Source organism: Bos mutus, chromosome 23 (assembly GCF_027580195.1).
Source record: "Bos mutus isolate GX-2022 chromosome 23, NWIPB_WYAK_1.1, whole genome shotgun sequence".
NCBI lineage: Eukaryota > Metazoa > Chordata > Mammalia > Artiodactyla > Bovidae > Bos > Bos mutus.
The window spans coordinates 44,314,046-44,339,433 of record NC_091639.1 but is presented as its reverse complement, the minus strand read 5'-3'; the positions used below and the strand labels follow the sequence as shown (position 1 = coordinate 44,339,433).

At 42.2% G+C, this 25,388-nt stretch overlaps 1 protein-coding gene across 1 annotated transcript in view; it reads right to left on the bottom strand.

Annotated features, from left to right (window-relative positions):
* Positions 1 to 23,745, bottom strand: part of FAM83B (family with sequence similarity 83 member B) — a 99,302-nt gene extending 75,557 nt beyond the window's left edge. The window contains exons 1-2 of the mRNA XM_070360708.1: positions 23,574 to 23,745; positions 1,615 to 2,126 (exon numbers count right to left, since the gene is read on the bottom strand). Coding sequence (XP_070216809.1) covers positions 1,615 to 2,058 — 444 coding nt within the window. The 5' untranslated portion in view covers positions 2,059 to 2,126; positions 23,574 to 23,745. The remainder of the gene's footprint in view (positions 1 to 1,614; positions 2,127 to 23,573) is intronic.
* Between the last annotated feature and the right edge of the window lie 1,643 nt (positions 23,746 to 25,388).

Sequence of the window (25,388 nt, the reverse complement as noted above, 5' to 3'; positions counted from 1 at the left end):
CTTTGGACTGCAAGAAGATCAAACCAGTCAATCCTAAAGAAAATAAACCCTGAATATTCATTAGAAAGATGGCAGCCGAAGCTCCAAAACTTTTGCCACCTAATGCAAAGAGCCAACTCATTGGAAAAGACTGTGAAGCTGGGAAAGATTGAGGGCAGGAGAAGTGGGCAACAGAGGATGAGACAGTCGGATGGCATCATTGACTCAATGGAAACGAGTTTGAGCAAGCTCCAGGAGATAGTGAAGGACAGGGAAGCCTGGTGTGCTGCAGTTCATGCAGTTGCAAAGAGTCAGACAGCATTGAATAACTGAACAACAACAAAATGTTTTATTTACCAAAATAAACTATATCCAGAGCAAGAATTGGAGAAGGCAATGGCACCCCACTCCAGTACTCTTGCCTGGAAAATCCCGTGGATGGAGGACCCTGGTAGGCTGCAGTCCATGGGGTCGCTAGGGGTTGGACACGACTGAGCGACTTCACTTTCACTTTTCACTTTCATGCATTGGAGAAGGAAATGGCAACCCACTCCAGTGTTCTTGCCTGGAGAATCCCAGGGATGGGGGAGCCTGGTGGGCTGCCATCTATGGGGGTCGCACAGAGTCGGACACGACTGAAGCGACTTAGCAGCAGCAGCAGAGCAAGAATTAGGGCTCTGTGCGTTTATGAACAAGGAAAGTTTTCCTAGATTTACTAATCACATATTTCCTTTCAGAGATTAAGGAAAAGTTAAATGATTTAGATTATGAATGCATCAAATCATCCCATTTCCAGTCCATACACCTTACATATCATGCATGAAGATCTCTTAGATGTATGAACATGATGAAGAGAAGGAAATCTCCAGCTGCAGCAGGGACGCAACACCTGATCTCAGAAACTTGCAACATATGAGAAGTACAGCCTGCCTATATATTTGTATGTATATTTCCTGAAAGTAACACGCATAGTCTATATATGTAGAGATTCTTATTAATATATGTATCTATTATACCATGCGTCCCCAACCCGTGGGTCACGGGCTGCTACCAGTCTGAGGTCTGTTAGGAACTGGGCTGTACAGCAGGGGGTGAGTGAAGGGTGAACACGCGAGGCTTCGTGTGTTTCTCCAGCCACTCTGCATCGCTCTCTTTACAGTTTGAGCTCTGCCTCTTCTCAGATCAGGGGTGGCATTAGTTCTCAGACGAGCATGAACCCTGCTGTGAACTACTGGGATCTAGATGGCTCATTCCTTATGAGAATCTAATGCCTGGTGATCTGAGGCAGTGATGCTAGCACTGGGCTGCTACTGTCTCCTGTCACCCCCAGATGGGACTGGCCAGTTGCAGGAAGACAAGCTCAGGGCTCCTCCTGATTCTGCATTACGACAAGTGGCACGACTATTTCATTATATATGACAATGTAAGAATAACAGAAAAAAAAAGCACACAATAAATGTAATGCACTCAAATCATCCCCAAACCATTCCTCCCACCCCCTCTACCCTGGTCTGTGGAAAAACAGTCTTCCACAAAACTGGTTCCTGATGCCAAAATGGCTGGAGACTGCTGTATTGATACTACTCTGGTGATTTCCAACGTTTCAGATCTTTCATCTAGAGACAGAAATATTACCTTTCTTGCTTCTTTGATCATCTTCCGAATGGTTTCCTTAATCGTAAGCAGTTGTGCTCTTGGTGGATGAAAGAGGAGCTCAATGTGCGTCCCCCCTAAGAGTCCAGGCATTACATAAGGCCAGCCTAAGTCAAGATTTGGGGCTTCCACATCGGACTCCACAGGCCAGTAAGTCCCTGAAGATGACGCGTCATCGCAGGAATTATCGGGACCATGTGACGTGCTTTGTGCAACTTTTTGAACATTGTTTAAAATGTAATTAATTTCTTCCTCAGCTAGAAAGTCTGACACTCGTTCCTTGGCAAGAAATTCTTTGTATGCATCTAACCCATGTTCAATCAGCGTGTCCACGGCCACTCGGTACCATTCCTTATAGTGAGGTTCAATGTAATTGTCTGATTTACACTCGTCATTCAAGGAGGACAGCATTGATGAGGACTCCATGCTTGCGAATCTTTGACAAGGGCACTTTCAAATGTCCATTCGTGAAGGAAAGAGAGGTATCTGGATGTCTAAAAAGAAGAAAATCAAAATCAGAATTTGGAAATCAAATGTCTTAAAGTCATTATTCATTTCTACTACCGGCTCAGTATAACATACATTTTATATTCAAAGTGGCATTAATAATACCACAATTCACATAATCCCAATAATTATTATGGTATTATTCACATAATACCATAATCCAAATAAGTTAAACTGATTTCCTTTTACAGATTCCTAGTTGATAAATCCCTTCCCAAGATACCTCTAACTCTAGTTTCTCATCTAAGGAAATATACCTTCCTCCTCTGACATTCTGAAAGCCCATCCTTCTTAAATTTAATCTGGGATTACACACGGTATGATTAGAATCAGAATAAAACCAATGCCTGGTCGGCCATTTATATAAATCTTTACCAAATATCTGTTAAGCATATATCCTTATGAAATTTAAAAAGCTCAAAACACTTGCCTTCCAGGGAGGTATTAATAAGATGAAGAGGTGAACTATACACACAAAGCTGTTTGTTACCACTTTGAACAAAGACATATACTGCTAAGGGCTAAAACGAGTACTGTGAGTAGTCAATGCTTTCAGAATAAAAGCAAGTCGAGATCAATATGGAATAGAAGAGATGCATTATGGTTAGCCTAGAGAGGAGGTGGGCTTCAGCTGAACCTGGGATGATGAGTAAAAATATGATCAGATGTCAAGAAGGAATATTTTCATCCCACACAAGAATGTAAAACATAAGCAAAAGCACAGAACAGGTATGAGCTTGGTACATTCACAGTTGGTTTAAAAAAAAGACAACTTGGTCTGCTGGAAATCAGGATCCTTGTATTGGTGGCAGGAGATAGAGGGGGATAGACCAAATGGAGCCAGGTGTGGAGGCCCACGGGAGATTGTTGTGATTCAGCAAAACTTGTGCCCAAGACAATTAGTCTGGCAGTATCAGGGGAGTAGAGGAGGGATAAGGAGCTGAGAGAGCCCTTCTCTTTTCAAACTCCCAGTGAGGACGTGACAAGAATATTCAAGCCATGGTGCAAAGCACAGACTTGAAATCTGATGGCTTGACAGCATACAGGTGATAAAGAAATTCAGGGCATCAAAGACAATTCAGTTTTCTCTTAGGAAGGAAAATCTGCCTACCCAAGCCCACGCCCCATCCCTCACAATGCCCACAAAGTGCTATTCATTCCCTCACTCCCTGGTCAGATACTGGACTGGACCTTATGTCCATCAAATGGGGGACTTTCCAGGCTTTGGAAGTCACAAGCTCCATTGTGTGGATGCAGACAAAGTACTGCTCTACGATGTGCTACAAACACTCCAGGGCTTTTCTGACTAAAAACGTCTTTGTCAGTGGCCCTGCGTAGTTGTCAATTTTCTACTTCTCTCAGCTTTACCGAAAAGCTAATCTGGAAGCCATTACTATTAACTCCTCATCTGAAAATACGTAACAAGAGTCACTAACCATAGACAGAAGTCATGGAGGAATGGACAATAAACAGGGCCATATTTCTGCTGGGGGAGAAAAGGTCAGAAAAGATCCAGTGTATAGGAAGCCAGACTGGGGAGTGAGCGGGGTTCAGGGTACCTTACTTTACTATTTTATGTAAATAGATGGAGACAAGCCTGCCTCCATCCCTAGGCTTGGAGGTTTTACAGAGAAAATCTAGCAGTAATGAAACCTAAAGATTAAATCTGACATAAGAAAAAAAGAGAACACGTTGCTTTCAGTTTCCTGGAGGATTCTCAGCTTGAGCCATAACTTGGCTCCAAAGCCAAGGCAACTGGAACTGTCCCTGGGTCCCGGGACCATCATCATCTCTGCAACATGGCATCGGAGTTCTGGGCAACACAGTCTTCCTGCCTCCCATGGAATTATGGTGCAGTTTTGGGGTAACATGCTCTCACTCCTCCATGGGCTGGAGGAATAAGGACTAAGCTGTCTGCTAGACTGATAGATAAGCTATAAAGAAGTAAAATTTGATTATTTTATTACCTCATTACATCCAACTTAATCTATTGACATGTACCAGGATGTTAAGAAGGAAACTTTCATAAATGTCTCAATCTTATATAGGTGCCCAGGGGTTCTCAATAGAAGAGATTTGACACCACCCCGACTCTAAGCATGAGCAATGTCTGGAGATGTTCTTAATAAGGACGTGTGGGGAGGCGTGTTACTGCCGTGGTGTGTAGGGACCAGGGACGCCGCGAAGTCCACATCCAGGCACAGGACAGCCGCCCACAGTAAGGAATTATCTGGTCCAAAATGCAAATGGTGCCAAGGTTGAGAAATCCTCATCGAGTCGCTCACTTCCTGTGCACAGTATTAAACTACTAAATAATGACCTTTGCAGTGTTCATTAAAGTTCTCTTTTGCACATTAACACTCATTTATTAACAAAGAAATAAGGTTTTTATTTGCTTGACAGAATGAATTAATCTGATCAAAGTTTAGTTTCCTAAGGTTTAGTGAAGAGTAGTTTTCATTTGATAATTCCAGTCCATGAAGGGACAAACATCCAGTGGTCACAGGAAATCACAGAGATCATCTGTAATCGTTAAAAACAGTAGGTAACTGATGACTGTTCGTAACAGTCCCAGGCCTCCTAAGCACTCATTTTTAAACTTTCAAAATTTAACTTTTGAATTCCTAAAACATGCGATGCTACCTGCCTATTCCATCTGGAGATCAAAATGCATGAAGTGCTTTAAAAAATACTTAATTCATTTCTGAGCTTTACCTATGCAAATATATACACTGCAAATATTTTTAAAAACTTCATTCTTGAACTATGTGTAAGCTGAGAAATCACAGAGATCAGAGGGATTATGAAAGTAAAATAAAACTAGGAGGACACATATGAAAAATTAATTATGAAGGAAAAAACAATTGGAAGTGAGAATAAAAGTGAAACCCTATAGGACTAGTCAAGAGCAAAACCAGATACGATGCAGATAAAACACACCAGAGGAAAAACGCAACAGCCATAAGTACTGAAGTTGAGATATGATGTATAAGAGTTAAGATAAGAAATAAATACACTTGATTTGTCCTGCTGGAGAGAAGCTATCCTTCAACCATAGTCTAGAGACCTACTCATTTATTGCAAGAGCTGTTTACAGGCGGCTACTTATAAAAGAGCCAGCTACATAAATGTTAATGGGAGAGAGCAAAGCAATGGCTCCTACACAAAGAGCTACCACAATAAAATAGCACCTGTAGTTAGTTATTGGAGAAGGAAATGGCAACCCGCTCCAGTGTTCTTGCCTGGAGAATCCCAGGGACGGGGGAGCCTGGTGGGCTTCCGTCTATGGGGTCGCACACAGTCGGACACGACTGAAGTGACTTAGCAGCAGCAGCAATTAGTTATAGACTCAGTACAGCACTTTAAGAGTTCAGTTGTTAAATATTTGAAGGGTTATATTTGAGGACGAAATGAATTGGGTATGCCTTTAAACACAGAAAAATTTAGCATCATTTAATCAATAACCATTAAAAACTCTTAGAAAGTACATTCTTTTCATATACTATTTCATGTATATTCTTTTCACAGGATAGAGTTAACGAGAAAAGAAAAATAAAATCTCTTCGTGATATAAAAGCTGAGGAGACTGTTTGGCTCATCTATTATTTGACTCACTCCAGAAAAAGAGACTCCCAAAACACATGATTCAAAGCCAGATCCCCAAACCACCACATACTGCATTTGCTATCAAACTTTAGAATTATTGTGGGAAGTATACATTCCAAAAATGAAATCTGTAAATACAAAATGTATAAACAAGGTATAAAAGAATAGATTTCAATGCATAGGCCACTCTTAAAAACGGTTTGGACATTTCAATTATAAAACTAAATATACAACTCATACAAGGCAACAGCTGCACTCCTAGGGTTGATCCTGAGAAATGGAAACTTACCTTCACACAAAGATTTGTACACGAATGTTCACAACAGTCTTATTTATAACAGCCCCAAGCTGGCAACAACTCAAACGTCTTTTGTAGTTGAGTTTTATACAAACTGTGGTACCCCCATATCATGGAGTATTCATCAGCTATACAGTGGACTAACTTCTGATGCCTGATCAACTGCTATGAACCTCACGAGAAGAATCTACAATTATCTTAAAACAAATTGTGCTCACTAGCAATTTCACCTGCCTTGAATAGAAAACAAAATAAAAATAACATATAACTGGGAGGGTGAGAGCTTGTGTTCAGGGTCACACCACTAGGTTTAAAGCCTGCTTCCCAAATCACAATCAATTCCCTACATATGAACTTTTAAGTTTTGAGCTTTCAAAGATGCGAACGTGTATTCCAGCAACATCAGGGTGGGTGAAACTGCAGCTTGCCCTCTGATTGTGTTAGCTGGGTACCTAGGGTAACTTTGTTTGACTTATGAACAAATTGGACTTACAAATGGCACTCTTGGAATGGAACTCATTTGTATGTAGGGGACTTGCCGTGTTGTGAAGTTCATGGACAAGTGACCTGCGCACGTAAGCCTCAGTCTGTGCCTCTTACCGAATGCAAGTTTGTGTCCTGATCCACAGTGAGGTCAAACAAAGTGAAACATCAGAGTTTGGAGGAAGGTATATTGCAGGGTCCTGAACAGACAATGTGTGGGTCCTGCTCAAAAACCCTGAACTCCCTGAAATGCCATTTTTAAAGGCAGGTGAGGCAGAAGCATCTCAAGGAATGTATCATCTGATGCACAATTCTCTGGTTAATGGTGAGGTACCAGCATGGTGTCACAGGGGTTAACACCATCAGTCCTCAGGCTCCAAAAGGTCTGGGGCTATATACTCCTGGTCATCAATTTCTTTCAGTTGGTGGTGGCTTTTAGCATCTGAAAAACTTGGGAAAATACAAGATGCTGTTATGATGGGGGTACTTCAGAGAGGTGTTCAAGCAGAAGATATGGAGAGGGGTCTGTCCCAGGAAGGCCCCATAGGTCCTGCTCAGTTACATGTTCATGACATTAGGTCATTCTAAGAAATAAATGAGGCAAATGCCTATGAAGTATTATACTAGTATTCCTATTTTACATTTTAACATAATGTTACAGTATAATTACTCTAAAGATATAAAACATTTGGTCACAAAAGTCTTTAAGGATTCAGAAAAAGACAGAGTCTCTGTCATCCCATCAGCAGTGTTAACGCTATTTTGTCAACTGTAGTATTAAGCCAACAGCTAAACCTAGTCTCCATTGTTTACAGTTTCTGATCACAGAACCATCATTGGAAAGACTTCTGATATAAGAAGTTGGTGGAAAAAATGCTCCAAGGAGAAATTATAAGCTTCTTAAATAACAGATAGTCTGAGGTTATGATTAGCTCATGGGCAAGCAGCTGGCCCCAAATCAGGGTTTTGGCTGAAAGAAATCCCAGAGAGATAAGCATTGCCAATGTCCCTGATGTCCTGTTACCAACTTCAGTCTTAGGTTGTTTCTATTCAACCAATGCAGATGATACCACCCTTATGGCAGAAAGCAAAGAGGAACTAAAGAGCCTCTTGATGAAGGTGAAAGAGGAGTGTGAAAAAGCTGGCCAAAAGCTCAACATTCAAAAAATGAAGATCATGGCAACTGGTCCCATCACTTCATGACAAATAGATGGGGAAACAATGGAAACATTGACAGGCTTTATTTTGGGGGGCTCCAAAATCACTGCAGATGGTGACTGCAAGGAGTCACCCCTTGGAAGAAAAATCATGACAAACCTAGACAGTGTATTAAAAGCAGAGAAATTACTTTGCCAACAGAGGTCCACATAGCCAAACCTACGGTTTTTCCAGTAGTCATGTATGGATGTGAGAGTTGGACCATAAAGAAAGCTGAGCAATGAAGAATTGATGCTTTTGAGCTGTGGTGTTGAAGAAGACTCTTGAGAGTCCCTTGGACTACAAGGAGATCAAACCAGTCAACCCTAAAGGAAATCAATCCTGAATATTCATTGGAAGGACTGATGTTGAAGCTGAAACTCCAATACTTTGGCCACCTGATGTGAAGAGCTGCCTCATTAGAAAAGACCCAGATGCTAGGAAAGATTGAAGGTGGGAGGAGAAGGGGACGACAGAGGATGAAATGGTTGGATGGCATCAGTGACTCAATGGACAGGAGTTTGAGCAAGTTCCAGGAGATGGTGAAGGACAGGAAGCCTGGTGTGCTGCAGCCCATGGGGTCGCAGAGATTCAGGCATGACTGAGCAACTGAACCACAACAGTGCTGTCATGGATTCAACTGAGTCCTCCAAGAAAATATGTTCAAGACCTAACCCTCAGTACCAGTAAATGTGATCTCATTTGGAAACAGGGTATTCTCTGCAAGACACAAGGCATAGACAAATACACGGGATAACTCCAGGTGACTGACGAAGCAGAGATCGTAATCCTAGAGATTACTGCCAACGCCAGACCTAAGAGAAAGTCATGAACAGATTATCCCCTAGAGCTTCCAAGAAAACAGGGTCCCAAGGACAACCAGACTATTAGCCTCTAGAACTGTGAGAGAATAAACCCTATTGTTATAGTCCAACATTTGTGGCATTTTGTTACACCAGCCCTAGAAAGCTAACATAAACATACATAGGATTATTTTTATTTGTAAATCTTAAAAATGTCAAATAAAGGAACTTAAAAAAATAAATTTACCCTTCACAAATGATTTCAATTGTTTTTCTAGTGTGTTATTATAAAACAAGTTTTCTGACATAACTTCAATGTTATGGCAAATTTCTTTAAGGGACATTTGATAGTCTTTCAAATATTGAGGGAAAAGATACCTCAAACCACTCTTTTTGGAGCGGGCATTGACTCTATGATGTGCATCAAAATGTTTGCTTACAGAAGATGAGAAAATGTTTTATAAAGGCTTGTTTCAGAACATCCTCGACTGATAAAATCGTAATCTACAGTGGACAACAGTTGAAAATAACTCTTCTTTCTTCAAATTTTTCAGTTCAGTTCAGTCGCTCGGTCATATCCGACTCTTTGCAACCCCGTGGACTGCAGCACACCAGGCTTCCCCATCCATCACCAAGGCTGCCAATATTATGTTTGACTTTGATTTTAAGAAATTTAAGATGACCATGAAAACATTAAAGAAGCTACTACTAAATTTAAAATTCACTATAATAATCTGCCAAGGGCAATCAGATACCTAATCGCGGCAACCAAACATACTAAGATTCTAAGCTGACTTCATAAAATGGCCAGAAGTGCAGGTCACAGGCTTCCGCAGAGCAAGCCAAGGAATTCAAGCTTTTGTGGCACATGCAGTGTGGGTGCAGACTTGCCCACAAGCGGATATGCCCATGTGGCACACGCAGTTAGAGTGGGTGCAAATGCCTCCATACGTGGTCATCAAGAGAATCAGCCATCTTATCAAACTCATGAAAAGGACAAAACTAAGCAGCTGCAACTCGTTCTATAAATCCTGATGAAAATATCATTTGCTCACTATCTAATCATTTCTCAGTTCCTTAATCTCTTGTAACTGGGGAATTGCATGGCGATCACTTTCACACCAAAATAATTCCAGGGTTGGTTTCTTATTGGCTGCTCTTCAATATTTTGGCATCCCCAGTCTATACTATAGTTCAAATGGAAGAACATAAAGACCATGAATTTCTGTTCATGACAATAAAACACAGTCATTTATTATATTTGGAAGCATTTATTGAGTAATTCCTGTAGAGAAACATGTAGGAGAAAGAATAAACACTTTACTGAGAAAACATGTACTTAATAGTCAAACTGCAGAGAATTACTCTATGCATGGCTTAAAATGAAAGAGAAATTAAGGCAAATTCCTCTTGGACCAATATCTGACCTATTCCTAAATTGTTTTTATTATGACATCAGCACACCAAAAGATCCAAGCAATGGAACAAGGTAACCCGAACTGGTTGCATCTCGTGCCAAAAACGCTCCACCTCAGCCTGGTCCTGATCAATGTGTGTGACAATTACTTGTACCAATAAATAGAAAAACGTTGATAAAGTTTACAGAATTGAACAACATATATGTTAGATGACAGACTCAATATTCAAAATGATATACATAGTAAGTATTTACACAGTAAGATAATAAATCAACTGGATAGTATGAAACACAATACAATAAATTTTAAAGTTTAAGTTTATATTAAAAACAGGATGGAGGAGGGTAGGGGGAAGATTATGTCGTGAAGAATATTTGAAAAACGGAATTCTTCATCCAAAGAGAACACAAAGAGAGACATATTAGGGTAATCTTTCATTACATGAAATAGGGAAGGAGAATGATTTTAAAGGCAAACAACAAATCAGAGGTTGGTTCAGTGACCCAGAATGGGAAAAACAGCCTAGAATTTGACTTCTGCTCTGCCACATACTCGTAAGACCTTGGTCACTGTCATTTCATGACTCCAAACCTCATATTCCTGTACTGATGGCAAAGGGTTTCTATAAAAGCCTTACTATCTATCTGCCATAAATATTGCTACAAATTTGTAAGGCAGTCATATAGGATGGATTTTATTTAGTAATAAGTCTCCTTTTTTTTCTTAATTTCTACCTGTGTACTCTCTTTCTGTATGTATTCAGGCAAAGGACACATTTTTGGACAGAGTCCTATAACATGTCACAAGTTGGGTTCTGGGGGCACACCTTTTGCTTTAAAACTCTAAGATGACATTTATATTGCCTGCTGAAAAAAATTTGGAATAGATACCCACAAACTCACGAACTTCACTTGGAAGCATGGAGGTGGTTAAGAAAGCATGTTTCACCCAGGTGTGACAAAGACCTGCCTACTAAGTCCTGTCCTGGATTCTCCTGGGTCAGCCTCCACCATTCAGCTTCATTTTATTGAAGCTAAATAAACAACATTAAACACACCCATTTTCAAATGTAAAACAAAAGAACGAAAAAGCCAAGACAGGTGTTTCTCACTTCTGCTGGGATGCCATATGGACAACAAGCAGGCTACCGAACTACTCAAGAGCAAAATTATAACTTAAGAAAATTCATCCAAAATCAAAAGGAAACACACATAAAAATGAGAGTCCTTGTCTTTGAGTGGTGGTGTGATGGGTGATTTTTTTTAAAACTCTTTATACCTTTCTGTATTTGCCAAATATTTAGTAATGAATTGGGCTTCCCCTGTGGCTCAGTTGGTAAAGAATCCACCCACAATGCAGGAGACCTAGGTTTGATCCCTGGGTTGGGAAGATCCCCTGGAGAAAAGAAAGGCTACCCACTCCAGTATTCTGGCCTGTAGAATTCCATGGACTGTATAGTCCATGGGGTCACAGAATTGGACACAACTGAGCGACTTTCACTTTTTTAGCAATGAATATATGGGATTCCTTGGTGGCCCAGATGGTTAAAGAATCTGCCTGCAATACAGGAGACCGGGTTTGATCCCTGGGTCAGGAAGATCTCCTGGAGGAGCACATGGCTATCCACTCCAGTATTCTTGTTGGAGAATCCCATGGACAAAGAAGCCTGGTGGGCTACAATCCACTGGGTTGCAAAAAGTTGGACACAACTGAGCAACTAACACACACTTTTATCAATGAATATATATTGTTCACACTAGGGAAGAGGATGTTCCCACTGGGGAAAAAGAAAGTTGATAAAACAATTATTCCAACAGTTAATTTTAACTTTAGAAAATCCTCTTCTTTTTTCATTCATGTGCTAAGTTGACTATAGTAGGTAATTCAAAACACTGCATATAAAACAGTCTAATAACTATTACAAAGCAACACATGAACAGGTACAAAACATACAAAAAATAAAGCAATATTGTTACAGGGGCCATAAAGAAAATAAAATGAAAATAACTACATGTGGTTAATGCGGTCTTAAATAAGTAGCTGAGGGAGACAGATGCAGTGTCATCCCCAACTCTCAGGGAGTCAGGACCATGGCCAGGGCAAGGGGCAACCACAGCACTTCCAGCACCGAGCATCTTGTGTGGTGCGTCATGTAAAGGCCTTGTTCTCTATCTCTTTCCTAAGGCTAGGAGCCTGTGATCGAGGAGACTGTGCCTGTTTAGCACACTCATCAGTGCTCAGGATGGACATAACTGTTAAATAACCGATTAATCACATATTACCTTAAAAACTCAAACAGAATTAGAGTGGATTAAAGTGGTGCTTTAATCAAATGCCAATGCAGGAGACTTAAAGAGACATGGGTTTGATTCCTGGGTCAGGAAGATCCCCTGGAGAAGAAAATTGTAACCCACTCCAGTATTTTGGCTAGAGAATCCCACAGACAGAGGAGCCTGGCGGGCTACCGTCCATGGGATCACAAAGAGTCAGACAGGACTGAAGTGACTTAGCACACATGCAAAGTATGATAGGCCCCAAAATACTGAAGTATAATTTTTTTAAAATGCTAAAACCTCTGTATAATGTTTGGGCTTCTCAGGTGTGTGCATGAAGTGTGAAAGTCACTCAGGCATGTCCAACTCTTTGCGACCCCATCGTCTATACAGTCCATGGAATTCTCCAGGCCAGAATACTGGGGTGGGTAGCCTTCCCCTTCTCCAGGGGATCTTCCCATCCCAGAGATCAAACCCAGGTCTCCCTCACTGCAGGCAGATTTTTTTACCAGCTGAGCCACAAGGGAAGCCCAAGAATACTGGAGTGGGGCTTACCAGGTGCCTAGTGGTAAAGAATCTGCCTATGATGCAGGAGATGTAAGTTCGATCCCTGGGTTAGGAAGATCCTCTGTAGGATTGTGTGGAAACAACTCTAGTACTCTTGCTGGGATAATCCCATAGACAGAGGAGCCTGGCAGGCTCCAGTTCATGGGGTTGCAAAGAGTCAGACACGACTGAAGTGACTAAGCACTCACGCATGCTTGTGCAGAACTTGAAAGGTGTAAGCACCTATTTGTTTCTGCTAAGTGGAGCTTAGTTTTTCGGTAATACAAATTATTACCCTTTTGTAAAGCACTTTAAGAGAATAATCAGAAATCCAATGAGTACTGTAAAAGTTCTTAGATAAATCCATGCTCTCTATCAAAAAAAAATTAATTTCAAATGAGCACTTTATCAGAAGTATGGAGATGTTATTGTGTCACTTGGAGATTCTCCCTAAAATTTGTATTTTAAAGCGTTTAATTATGTTAAAGTCATTCTCAAAAGTGACTTCTCTGCACTTCATCTTAACAAAATAAAGTTCTAAGTCTTGCATTTTTCAACAGAAATAGTGATACAAATTAGCTGTAAAGCATGACTCATTTCCCTGTGTCATTAATGTCAGTTCTATTATTAAACAGATTCATTTCAGCAGGAAGAAAGGATTCACTGGGTGTTTAAATGAATTATGATTATAGATGTTTGGTGTGCCATTAACATGAAACTGGAGTAAACCATATATTCCTAAGCAGCCCTGAGAAGCTTCAAAGTCTATATTTCTTTTTACAACTTGATAACACACCACACAGTGAAGTTTCAGTTTATCCCTTAAGTTACCCTGATACAAACCCAGATTATGGTTCCAAGATGTAAATCTCTCTGTTCTAAAGGCAGGCAAAAGTTGCAATAGGACGAGGATCTCCTTTCATCTTGAGAACTGCTAGAGTGTTAGGGGAAGTGATTTTTATAGTGACAGTTGTTAGAGCCAACAATATTGAAAAAACACAGCTGAGATATCCTCTGTGCTGGGCTCCAGGACAGCAGCTGAGAATTACCTTCAAATGTCTTCAAGGCCCATCTTCCCGTTTGAACTTAGGAGCTACACTCATCTCTGTCCTCAACCATCTCTGTCAACACTCTCCCCAGGAACCTTACAGGTGAACACATCTGTCCACAGGTGACAGGCGAATCCCAGACCTGACTGCTCCCTTAGGCTCCAGATCCATATAGTCAATCGGTTCCGACATCTTCCCTGGGTGACATCTTCCCTGGGTACCTTTCTTTCTTGACCTTTAATATTACGAGTTCATTCCCTTCTTAGGATCTTGACACTAGTTGTTCATCTACTCCTTTCTTACATGTTACGACCTTACAGAAGTCTTCCAGACTGCTGATAAAAAACAACAACAACACCCTGTCTGCCGTGCTTAATTCTCTAACCTGGTTTTATTTAACCTATATCACTTACCATGCTGTAAAATAGCAAAGGTATTTATTTACTTGTCACGGCTTGTACCCCCCTCACTAGAATGGAAACCCCTCAAAGGCCACCAAACAGTATTCTAATTTACCAGTGCCCTTATCATAGTGCTTAGTACATATCCCCACTGTCTTGGATAGGACTCATGTCTCATGTTCTTCTCTTGTGTTTTATTCTCTCTGTGTAATCACAAAGGAGAAATATCTATGGACCCATCTCTATGCCTTCATCCATCCATCCATCCATCCACCCACCCATCCATCCATCCATCCACCCATCCACCCATCCATCCATCCATCCATCCACCCATCCATCCATCCATCCATCCATCCATCCATCCATCCATCCATCCATCCATCCATCCATCCACCCATCCATCCATCTATCCATCCATCCATCCATCCATCCATCCATCCATCCATCCACCCATCCACCCATCCATCCATCTATCCATCCATCCATCTGCTCACCTCTTTGCCTTGCCTTTCTTCTCACTTCACAATACCCATCTACAGTTCCCTGATCCCACAGGAAGTGGGGTTCAGGATCTTTCAACCTCAGTTTCTGAACTTTAGCAGAATTTATAATAAAGACTTGATATATTTAGCCCAGGGCATGGCAGGCAACAGGGCCACCTGGAGACGAAGGTTGAACATGTGTTAAATGCACTCCTGGCCCACCTTTTGAGTCTATTTAAGGTAATAAAAGGTCAATCTGGCTCACATTGACATTTGCAGAAGAACAGGAGCTGTAGGAAAACATAATAATCCTGTGCCCCAACGTGAACTATAAGAGGCTTTCCAATACCTCAGTAAAAACAGTGTACTTAAAAAATGGAAGCTTCTGAATACAATGCCTTGAGAAAATGTATTTTGTGAAGGTATGTTGGGAACAGCCATTGAAATTCAAGGTGTTAGAAATATTTAGCAGCAAAAAAATAATCTTGGACTGTTAGAAAGTAAACATTTAAAACCATGTGAAGATGATGTGGATACTGTACAAATTGACACACATTTATTTCATTAAAATGCTAAAAAATGGTAATAATATATCCAGCTCAGAAAAATATTAGTTTCAATTTGTGTGAAGAGCCATAAAAAAAAAAAAAATCAGAACATCTAAAACAATACCAACTTCTAGTAGTCTTTTATTTGTCTTTTCCCTAGGGAGTCACTTTTAATCAAGCCTTCCTAGATATCACAATTGAAGTACAGTATTCCTCTTTTATTTCCTCCCAGAAATCCACCGCCCCAAAATGTGACTGGAAAAAGAGCCCATACTAAGTCAGCCCTTTTATTATTTTCTCAATAAGTTTCTTCACTGGTTCCTTTCGTTTGTTTATAAAACACATGCACACAAAGAAATCAGTCAATGAGGTCTAAATAAACACATTTCTTAAATGTATAAAATGCTGCTGGAATGTATAATGGACCCTAGGTCTTAAGGATTTCATAGGAACAGTAACCTCGGTTCCCCGTGACCTCTCTCCATAACTGTAGGAGGGTGTAACAAAAGGCAATACCTATAACAATGTACACTTCTAAGTGGAAAGAACTTAGCACTGATCTGAAAGTGTGTTATCATTGGTTACATTATCAAAACCTATCTTCTGTTTGTTTCAGGGGTGTGTGTGTGTGTTAGTCGCTCAGTTGTGTCCAACTCTGCAACGCCATGGACTGTAGCCGGCCAGGCTCCTCTGCCCATGGATTTTCCAGGCAAGAATACTGGAGTGGGTAGCCATTCTCTTCTCCAGGGGATCTTCCTGACCCAGGGATCGAACCCAGGTCTCCTGCATTGCAGGCAGATTCTTTACTATCTGAGCCACCAGGCAAGCCTCAGTTGTAACCATCCTTTATACCAACCAAGAAAGCAAGCCTTAGTTGTAACCATCCTTTACACAAACCAAGAAAGTAATTCCTGTCTCTGCAAAGGGCACGATTTTGTTCATTTTTTGGCTGAGTAATATTCCATTGTATATATGTACCACATCTTCTTTATCCATTCCTCTGTCAATGGACATCTACACTGTTTCCATGTCCTGGCTATTGTAAATAGTGCTGCAAGGAACACTGAGGCGCACGTATCTTTTGGAATTATGGTTTTATCCAGGTATAGGATGGACACAAAGCGGGGGAAAAGGAGGGGTGGGATAAAATGGGAGATTGGAAATTGACATAAACACACCAGTATAAATAAAATAGATAACCAATGAGTACCATGTATAGCACTGAGGTGGGGAAAAAAGAAGGTACAATATGTCTGCAGGACATATGTTAAGATAACCTGAAAAATGCATTCCAATATACATTAGATGCTGACAAATACTGTTTGACTCCAGTTATATACCAGATAACTAGAACAGTCAAATTCATAGAGTCAGAAAGTACACGGGTAGATGTCAGGAGATCAGGAATGCGGGGAGGAAGGGGGATGGGGAATGGGCAGTTAGTGTTTGATGGGGCCAGAGTCTCAGTTTAGAAAGGTGAAAAATTCACGACATGGATGACGGTGAGAGCTGCATACAACAATATGAGTATACTTAGTGCCACTGAACTGTACAGCTAAATATGGTTAAAACAGTATGCTTTATATTATGTGACTTTTATCATAATTAAAAACATTAAAAGTCATTCATATGAAATGTAAACAAAATAAACTGTTTGGGTCTCCCTCAAATAATGTTATTATTTTGCAATGATACGATATTAAAATCAAAGATAACAATTTGTTTCTTTAACTCGAATCATTAATGATTTTATCAAGTCACGTATTCCACATGTGATATCTTACTCAGGATGGTCAAGGGTTCTTGTGCCAAATTTCTGAGGAATAGTATTCAGGATCCCATGGTTTTGAAGAGAGTTTATGCTCTTTTCCATTTAGGTTTCTTGTCCTAACTCTACTACGTACAAGGTGTAACCTGCTAGATGGGAGTAAATCTATTCTATAAACACAACACAGAGTGTAAAATAGTGTGAAGACACTGTCTTAATAATAGGGTTCTGAATTAGGCCTTTGAGGATGGACCAGATGTGACTGATTTTTCAGGAATACCTTTAGATGTGAGTGTACAAGAAGTGGCCAATTGCACAAACAAATGCTTTTGTAACAAAGCAATGTTCGTGTCACTTTCGATGTCTAGAGGCTGATGCTTTCTGCCTGGCATTAACAGACATGGAAATTGTAGACATAGGGTATTCTTTTAATTTTCTTTTGTGTCATTTTCCTGCTGAGATTTGTTTTTAAAGAAATATTCAATTATATGTATAAGTGGTTCCCTCCTTAGTTCTTTTGCCCTGTGAACTTTTCTGCATCAGACACTAACACTCAAAGTAACTCTTCTGTGACAAATCCAGTCTTTAATCCAGCCATTAACAAATATTTCAATTTCCTGCCCAGTAAGGCTGTCAGCACGCCAATATGCAGTTTCAATAACATCATTACCCTCTTTTTACTGTCTTATTTGCACTCTATTTGAATATTTTATTCCAACTTGAACTCATTCTATAAGTTTATGAAAAACAGAAAAATCGAAGTCTCCATGGTAGCGACAAAATGCTTATCTAATAAGCGGAATACAATCAAGGCAAAGATGGAATTATTAGGTATGCCAAATGAGGCAAATCTTTAGTTTTAGCCAGATGATCACTGTACATCTATTCCACTGGGAAGGAAAAGAACAAAATTTTTAAATGCATAAAAATGCTATAACTGTATTGTTAAACACTGTATTTAATATTAAAGTATAAGTGGAAATCATATTTATTACATATTTTGGCTGTTAGAGAATAAAATTTCCCTTGTAATTTATATTTTTAATATAATTTTATTTTACAGAGTTTTAGAAACATATAATGTGGAAGGGTAGAGACTTGAAATGATGGAGAAAGATGACAGATGGAAATGAAGACAGATTTTAAACAGATGAACAAAAACCATTATTTTATTGAACCCTCAAATAAAAGTGATCACACAGAATTTCAGAGCAGAATGACACACACCAGTGATCAAGTATTCAAGCCCTTCATGGCATCACTGAAACACTTGAGAGGCCGAGAGAATTTAAATACTCTGGCCAAAATCACCACTAACTCAGGTCTGATAATGTCCAAATTCACAAATTATTAGCAAACATACAGTATCTGCTGGGATCTTCAGAGAGCATGAAGGGAATACTAACAGACAGACAGAAGCAGGGATTGGGCGTGCAGGGCAGAGAAAAGAGGAGAGGAAGGAAAGAGAGAGGGGCAAAAAAAGAGAGAGAAGACCGAGGCAAAGAAAGAAGGGGCAAGAAGGAACAGTAAGGGGCAAAGAGGGGTCAGAAATGCTAAGACAGGACAAAAACGTTAAAGGGCAGTAAGAGACTAAAAAGCAAAGGAAGGGCTGAGACTGAAAGAAATAATAAAAAATTAAAAAGGAAATCATTGGGGAATGCTGTCAACAGTTCCTAACTTTAAAAACACCTTAACTTTATTTGACTTTTCTCAAACAATTCAGGAGTTACATTTATTTGAGAAAGACGTAGATTAAAAAAAAAAAAAATCAGGAAACAGCTGTTGAATGAGTCAGATGAGACTGAGCATTTAGAGGAACTCGCTGTTCATAGTGAAGCCATCATCGCTGTGCGTGTATACAGATGACAGTCAGACACCCTATGGTGAGCAATTCTATCATGGCCATTGAGGTGGAAGATGCCACACCGTAGTGCTCTGAAAACTGCCTTTTCTTCCCCAAGTGAGTAATGCTTATACAATCTGAGAAGCAATGGAATAATAAATAGAGACCTAAAACTCTCCGAAATGAAAGCTGGATAACAGAAGTGGAAATAATGAGGTTCCAGTGACACTCTGGGGAGATCTTAGCTAACGTTATTTTATTGAACCCTCAAATAAAAGTGATCACAGAGAATTTCAGAGCAGAATGACACACATCAGTGATCAAGTATTCAAGCCCTTCATGGCATCACTGGAAAACTTGAGAGGCCAAGAGAATTTAAATACTCTGGCCAAAATCACCACTAACTCAGGTCTGATAATGTCCAAGTTCACAAATTATTAGTGAACATATACAGTATCTGCAGGGATCTTTAGAGAGCATGAAGGGAATACTAAATAAAGGAACCTGATCCATTAATATCTGTTTGTACTCATTATTAGGTTCATAACAATGAACTTTCTGAGAGCCAAAAACAATGCTAACCCCATATTCCCAGAGCAGAACACACTGGTGAGGGCATTATAGCCAATATATGTATGTTTAATAAATGCATAGAGCACAAGCCTGAACAGGAACTAAAGAGCCTCCTGATGAGGGTGAAAGAGGAGAGTGAAAAAGATGGCTTGAAACTCAACATTCAAGAAACTAAGATCATGAAATTCAGTCCCATCGCTTTATAGCAAAGAGAATGGGAAATATGGAAACAGTGGCAGATTTTCTTTTCTTGGGCTCCAAAATCACTGAAGATGGTGACTGCAGCCATGAAATTAAAAGACGCTTACTCCCTGGAAGAAAAGCTATGACCAACCTAGATAGCATATTAAAAAGCAGAAACATCACTTTGCCTTCAAAGGTCCATGTAGTCAAAGCTATGGTTTTTCCAGTAGTCATGTATGGATGTGAGAGTTGGACCATAAAGAAGGCTGAGCACCAAAGAATTGATACTTTTGAACTGTGATGTTGAAGAAGACTCTTGAGAGTCCCTTGAACTGCAAGGTGATCAAACCAGTCAACTCTAAAGGAACTCAACCCTGAATATCCATTGGCAGGATGGATGCTGAAGCTGAAACTCCAATACTTTGGCCACTTTATGCAAAGAGCTGACTCACTGGAAAAGACCCTGATGCTTGGAAAGTTTGAAGGCAAAAGGAGAAGTGGGTGGCAAAGGATGAGATGGTTGGATGGCATCACTGACTCAATAGACATAAATTTGAGCAAACTGTAGGAGATAGTGGAGGACAGGTGTGCTACGCGGTCCATGCGGTCATAAAGAATTGAACACGACTTAGAAAATGAACAACAGGGGCACAGAAGCACAAAATTATAACCTTTACACATCATGAGTGCATAACTTTTGTATTAGATTCTTTAAAGCATGCTGCTCAGACTTCCCTGGGGGCCCAGTGGTTAAGAATCCACCGTGTTGTGTAGGGACACAAGTTTGATCCCGGGTAAGAGGACTAAGATCCCACATGCCGCGGAGCAACTAAGCCCCACAAATAGAGAGTCTTTACACATCAATAAAGGATGACATAGAAAAAAGATCCCGCATGCTACAATTAAGTCCCACAGCAGCCAAAGAAAGAACGCCATTGAAAAAAAATTTAAATATAGGCTGCTGCTAGAAATATGGAGGTTACACCAGACCCTACGCCAGTCCTTGAGAGACTGCCCACTACCACCGTACCTACACCAAGGATGGGCTCAGCCTACAAATTATTTGACACACAGCTCAGAAGATGAATGCCCTGTGCCTCTAGGGGACATCTGGCTTCACTCTTAAAGACAGTATGAAAAATAAAACACAAACTGGGTAGTAATTAGATGTCCCCCGAGGAAAAGGTTCCTTGTATTAGCCACGATCATGTGACTCAAGCAAGTCCCAAAGTAGATGTGTCCAGCGGGTGAATATCCCTTATCTTTGGATCATCTCTCCAGCCCAGGTGCATCTTCCTCACAGCATCCAACTGCTCAAAACATCTTTTGCCTCCCTCAACCCCTGTTCCTAACCTCTTACATGCGCTAGCCTCTCAACTCCTCAAAAACCCTCCTTTCCTAATGGAAGTTAACTGGCTCCCACTCAAATTCACCTCCATGCATCCCCATTCCACCATTCCCCACCTTCAGGATCAGCCACCCAGAGTACTCATCTCCCAGCTGGCAGATGCTGATCCCCTTTGGAGCCCGGCTCTACTTTGCAGGGTGGTAGGAAGGAAGAGTCACCTGAAGGCTCTGGCATGTTTGCTCAGAGAAATGTTGGTGGATTTAATTCTTGATGGAGCTTAGGTGATATCTGTATAAAATTTAACCCATGGTATCCTTAAAATCCATCATTTAGAATTGTGTTTCCATGGTGGTGGCAGTGGTGGGGGGGGTGGCATTCTGATATTCAATAAATTCACCAACAAAGTCCTAAAATACCTCGCACTTCCAAGTTAGAAATAATTAAACAATCAAAAGTATATTTAAAACATTGTGTTTCACAGATTCTGTGAAATTGTGAAACATCCCTGGAACACTTACACTTGGCAAGTTACATAGGGAGAGACATGAACTTACCTAACTAGCTATACAAGGACAACTTGTAAGTTTACAAATAATTAGTTAAATTAAGCTAAGTGTGGGGCCTTTTCAAAAGGTCTCCTCCTACCAGATTTATATTATGGAGGAGGCCTGATTTACTGGAATCACATTTTCAGCACAAGGTTCTCCAAACTCGAAGGATCCTTCCTTTCCCAGCCTGGAAACTCACAGTTGTGTGATGCAGTGGACAGGAAGCAGGAGGTGAGTTGTTACAGGGTGACTAAGTCACGATCAAGAAAAGCTCCACCACAAACTGTAAGGAGTATGGTAGCAGGAGGGGATATAATAGAAAGAATAATAAATTAACTAACCCATCCCAAGGAGTTTAGTCAGTTATGGTTAAAGCAACAACCTCCAAAGAGTGATCACAAAAAAACATCACTGAGTCAGCAGCAAGAGGTGTGGTTTGTCTTCCTGTGTGCAATCCCTTTCAGCAGTTGTTCTGGGTGATGCTTCCCACAATACATTCCGAGCATCTGGGGTCTAGAAGGCACAAACTTGAAAGGCAGGATCCACCCAGCCCCTCAGGCAGGCTCTGCTGGGTGCAGCCAGCTTCCCTCACAGGTGTGTATACCACCTGGGCCTTAAACTCAAAACCAAGGGACGCAATTTTGACTGGAAGGTGTGTGGGGGCCTCTGTCACTCCGGGAACAGTAGGAAGACAGGGAGAAATCAAACAAAACCAAGGGCCCAGCCCACCCCTGCCCGATCTGGTTTCACACCACTCCCCCTTCTTTGGTTATTCTGGAAGACCAAAAAGACCAGCTTTCTCTTTCCTCACTGTTTCCTAGCCTATTTCTTGTCAAGTCTGATTCAGCATCAATCATGGACTTCCCTGGGGTTCTCCCTGTGTTGGGGATAACACAAGGGAGAGGGGAGGTGCCTGGCGGTAACCTGGCAGAAGAATCTCCAGGGGAATCTGGAAAAGAGCCCTGGGACATCCAGCCTCCTCTCGACTACTGGCCACCAGCACGGCTCTTTTCTACTGTTCCGGCCTCCTTGGCTCTTGAAGTGAAGTGAAGTGAAAGTTGCTCAGTCGTGTCCGACTCTTTGCAACCCCATGGACAGTCCATGGAATTCTCCAGGCCAGAATACTGGAGTGGGTACCCTTTCCCTTCTCCAGAGGATCTTCCTGACCCAGGGATCGAACCCAGGGTCTCCCACATTGCGGGCAGATTCTTTACCAGCTGAGCCACCAGGGAAGCCCTAAGACTTTAGCTCTTAACTCCACTTTATAGCCGCATCCCTCTGGGCACAGTCCCAGGCAGACCTGTGCTCCCAGACCGCCAGCCTCTTCTCTATAAAGCACTGTTGTCTTCACTCACCCGTAATTCCAACGTCTGACACACACATGTTACCTGCTCCTCACCACCCCCACGCCCCATGGAGGTAATCATTCTCCCAACAGGACACAAAGAACAGGCCTAACGTCTCCATGCGACTCGCCAGCAGTAATCGCCTCTCCTCTGAGGGCCACCAGCACCCTCAGCAGCGGTTCTCAGAATCTGATAGGAAGCAGAACGACCCGGCGAGCTTGCCAAGGTCACAGACCCAGGGGCCGGGAAACTCAAAGTTTCTAAAGTCTGGACCCCTCTGAGAGCAGAGGCGGGACCCACACAAACGGGAGAGGGTGTCCAGGCAAACTTGGATTTTCCTTTTTGAGCTCGGTTCCCCACGCGGGATCTGAAGTACACCCACCGGCTGTACAGCCGCGGCTCCCGCACACGCGCCCCTCCGGGACCCCCCGCGCCGTGGACCCCGGAGCCACGAGGAAACGGGATCCAAAGCCCACCGCGGGCGGCGCGGGTCCCTGGGGCGGCCGAACGCGGGCCGCCAGAGACGGAACTTTGCAAACTTCCTAACCCGCGCGCCCAGGAAAGAAAAGCAGAAAAGCGAGGACCCGACTCTGCACGCCCGCAACCGTCCCATCCCGCGCGCGCGCCCTGCCCTCCCGGCCGCCCGGGGGTGTCGGCGGTCCCCGCCCCCGTCGTCGCCCCGCACCCTCCAGGGAGGATCGGGAGCAAGGACCCCACTCACCGGCCGGGAGCGCCCCGCGCCGTGCACAGCCGCGCCCGCGCCGAAGGTTCGCGTCCCAGGAGGCCCAGGGCGCAGGAGGCGGGGAGTCACCTGCGCGTCGGGCGGCGGAGGGCAGCGCGGGCCCGCCCGGGCCGCGCCTCCCGGGCCCAGGTGCAGCGCCGGCGAGGGCGGGGTGGGGACGGGTTGCAACAGGTCCAGCGCCGGGTCGCACCGCAGCGCGCGCAGCTGGCCAGCGTCCCGGAACCTGTCCGAACTCAGACATCCAGCCCTCGGCCGGCAAAGTAGAAAACCCTTCTTTTTCTGTCCGCCCTTGGGGCTACCCAGCCTCGACAGGTCCCGGCATCCGGGCCCGGGTGAGCAGACCCCCCGGAGGCCGGCGGCGCTCACCTGGCCGGGGGTGAGCGCGCGGGGGGGCGGACCCCCTCCCCGGTGCGCTCCCGGCTCAGGAATGCGGCAGGGGCGGTGCGGTGGGAGCCGGGCTAGGACCACCCCCGGGGACCCGGCGGACTCGGCTCCCCGGAGATAATTCTTATCAGCAGCCGGCCTTGCAGACCCTACCCCGCCGCCCGCCCGAGTGTATCCGGACTTGGAGGGGAGCAGGCAGTAGAAAGGTGTCAGACAAAGTGCTTGTGAAGTCACCTTTTTGGAAGAGAGAAGAATTTTAAGTATTTCAGAGATGTGGGACTGTCTTTGGATTGTCCTGCCTACTGACTTGGAATGAAAGGAAGGCCTGAGCGAAAAGCAGGTCACTCGGTGGGGTGCCATGGAGCAATGTTGTGGACCGGACCGAGAGACACTCTCGTTTGGTTTGAATATAATTGCAGCAATTAATAAAACGAATTTTATATTTTCTCGTCTACATCTCAGTAAATCTGTTTCGAGTGTTTCTGATAAGTGTATCATTGCGTTGTCTTCAAGGTCTAGCCATTTGCCATAAATGTTTAAAATGCATCCCAGTAGGGAGAAAAATGAATCTTTAGGAAAAAATAGGCATATTTTGAACTTCTGGCGGGATGTGTCAATTATCATAAGCTGGCATTGACTTTTTAAATGACTTTTATGGTTATTTTGCCCGAAATAAATAACTTGAGGAAAATGTTAAACTTTTGAGATTTGAGTTAGGTCCTCCTGAATGATGAGTAGATGCAGGCGAATGAAATTTACATTTTCTAGATGTTGAAACAGAGCAAAAGACAAAGGTGGAAACTAACAGTAAGTCCCACCACATTGCAAAGCTAAGCTTCCAGATTGTGCTATTTGTGATCTGTAGTCTCTCTTCTTTAACAGCAAGTGGAGAATATTCTTGTTTTACACATTTAACTTCTTTCTTCTCTTTCTGCCAATTCCCATGTTTCACTTTTAATCTTTTTGCAATTCTGCTCTTCATTTTTCACATGCAATCTTTTGACTCACTCAATCCATGTTCTCTGTGTGGATTTTCATTTACTGTGAGCAGCTGGTTTAGTCCCTAAGTCATGTCTGACTCTTGCGACCCCATGGACTGTAGCCTGCCAGGCTCCTCTGTCCATGGGATTCTCCAGGCAAGAGTACTGGAGTGGGTTGCCATTTCCTTCTCAAATATAAGCACCTGAAACTACGTTAATAAATATATGCTTATCTTATTTTAAAAACAAGAGTATTTAGACTAAACAAATTAAAAGGGCCCATGGGAAGTTGAATTTTATTAAGATATGCATTCGTACATAAAGCAAGTGAAATCGCAAAGAAGGATATCTACTAAGATGTTAATTATTCTAAACAATAAAAGAGAGGAAACTATAAGAAGAGAGGAAGAATGTATTAAAGGCCCTATAC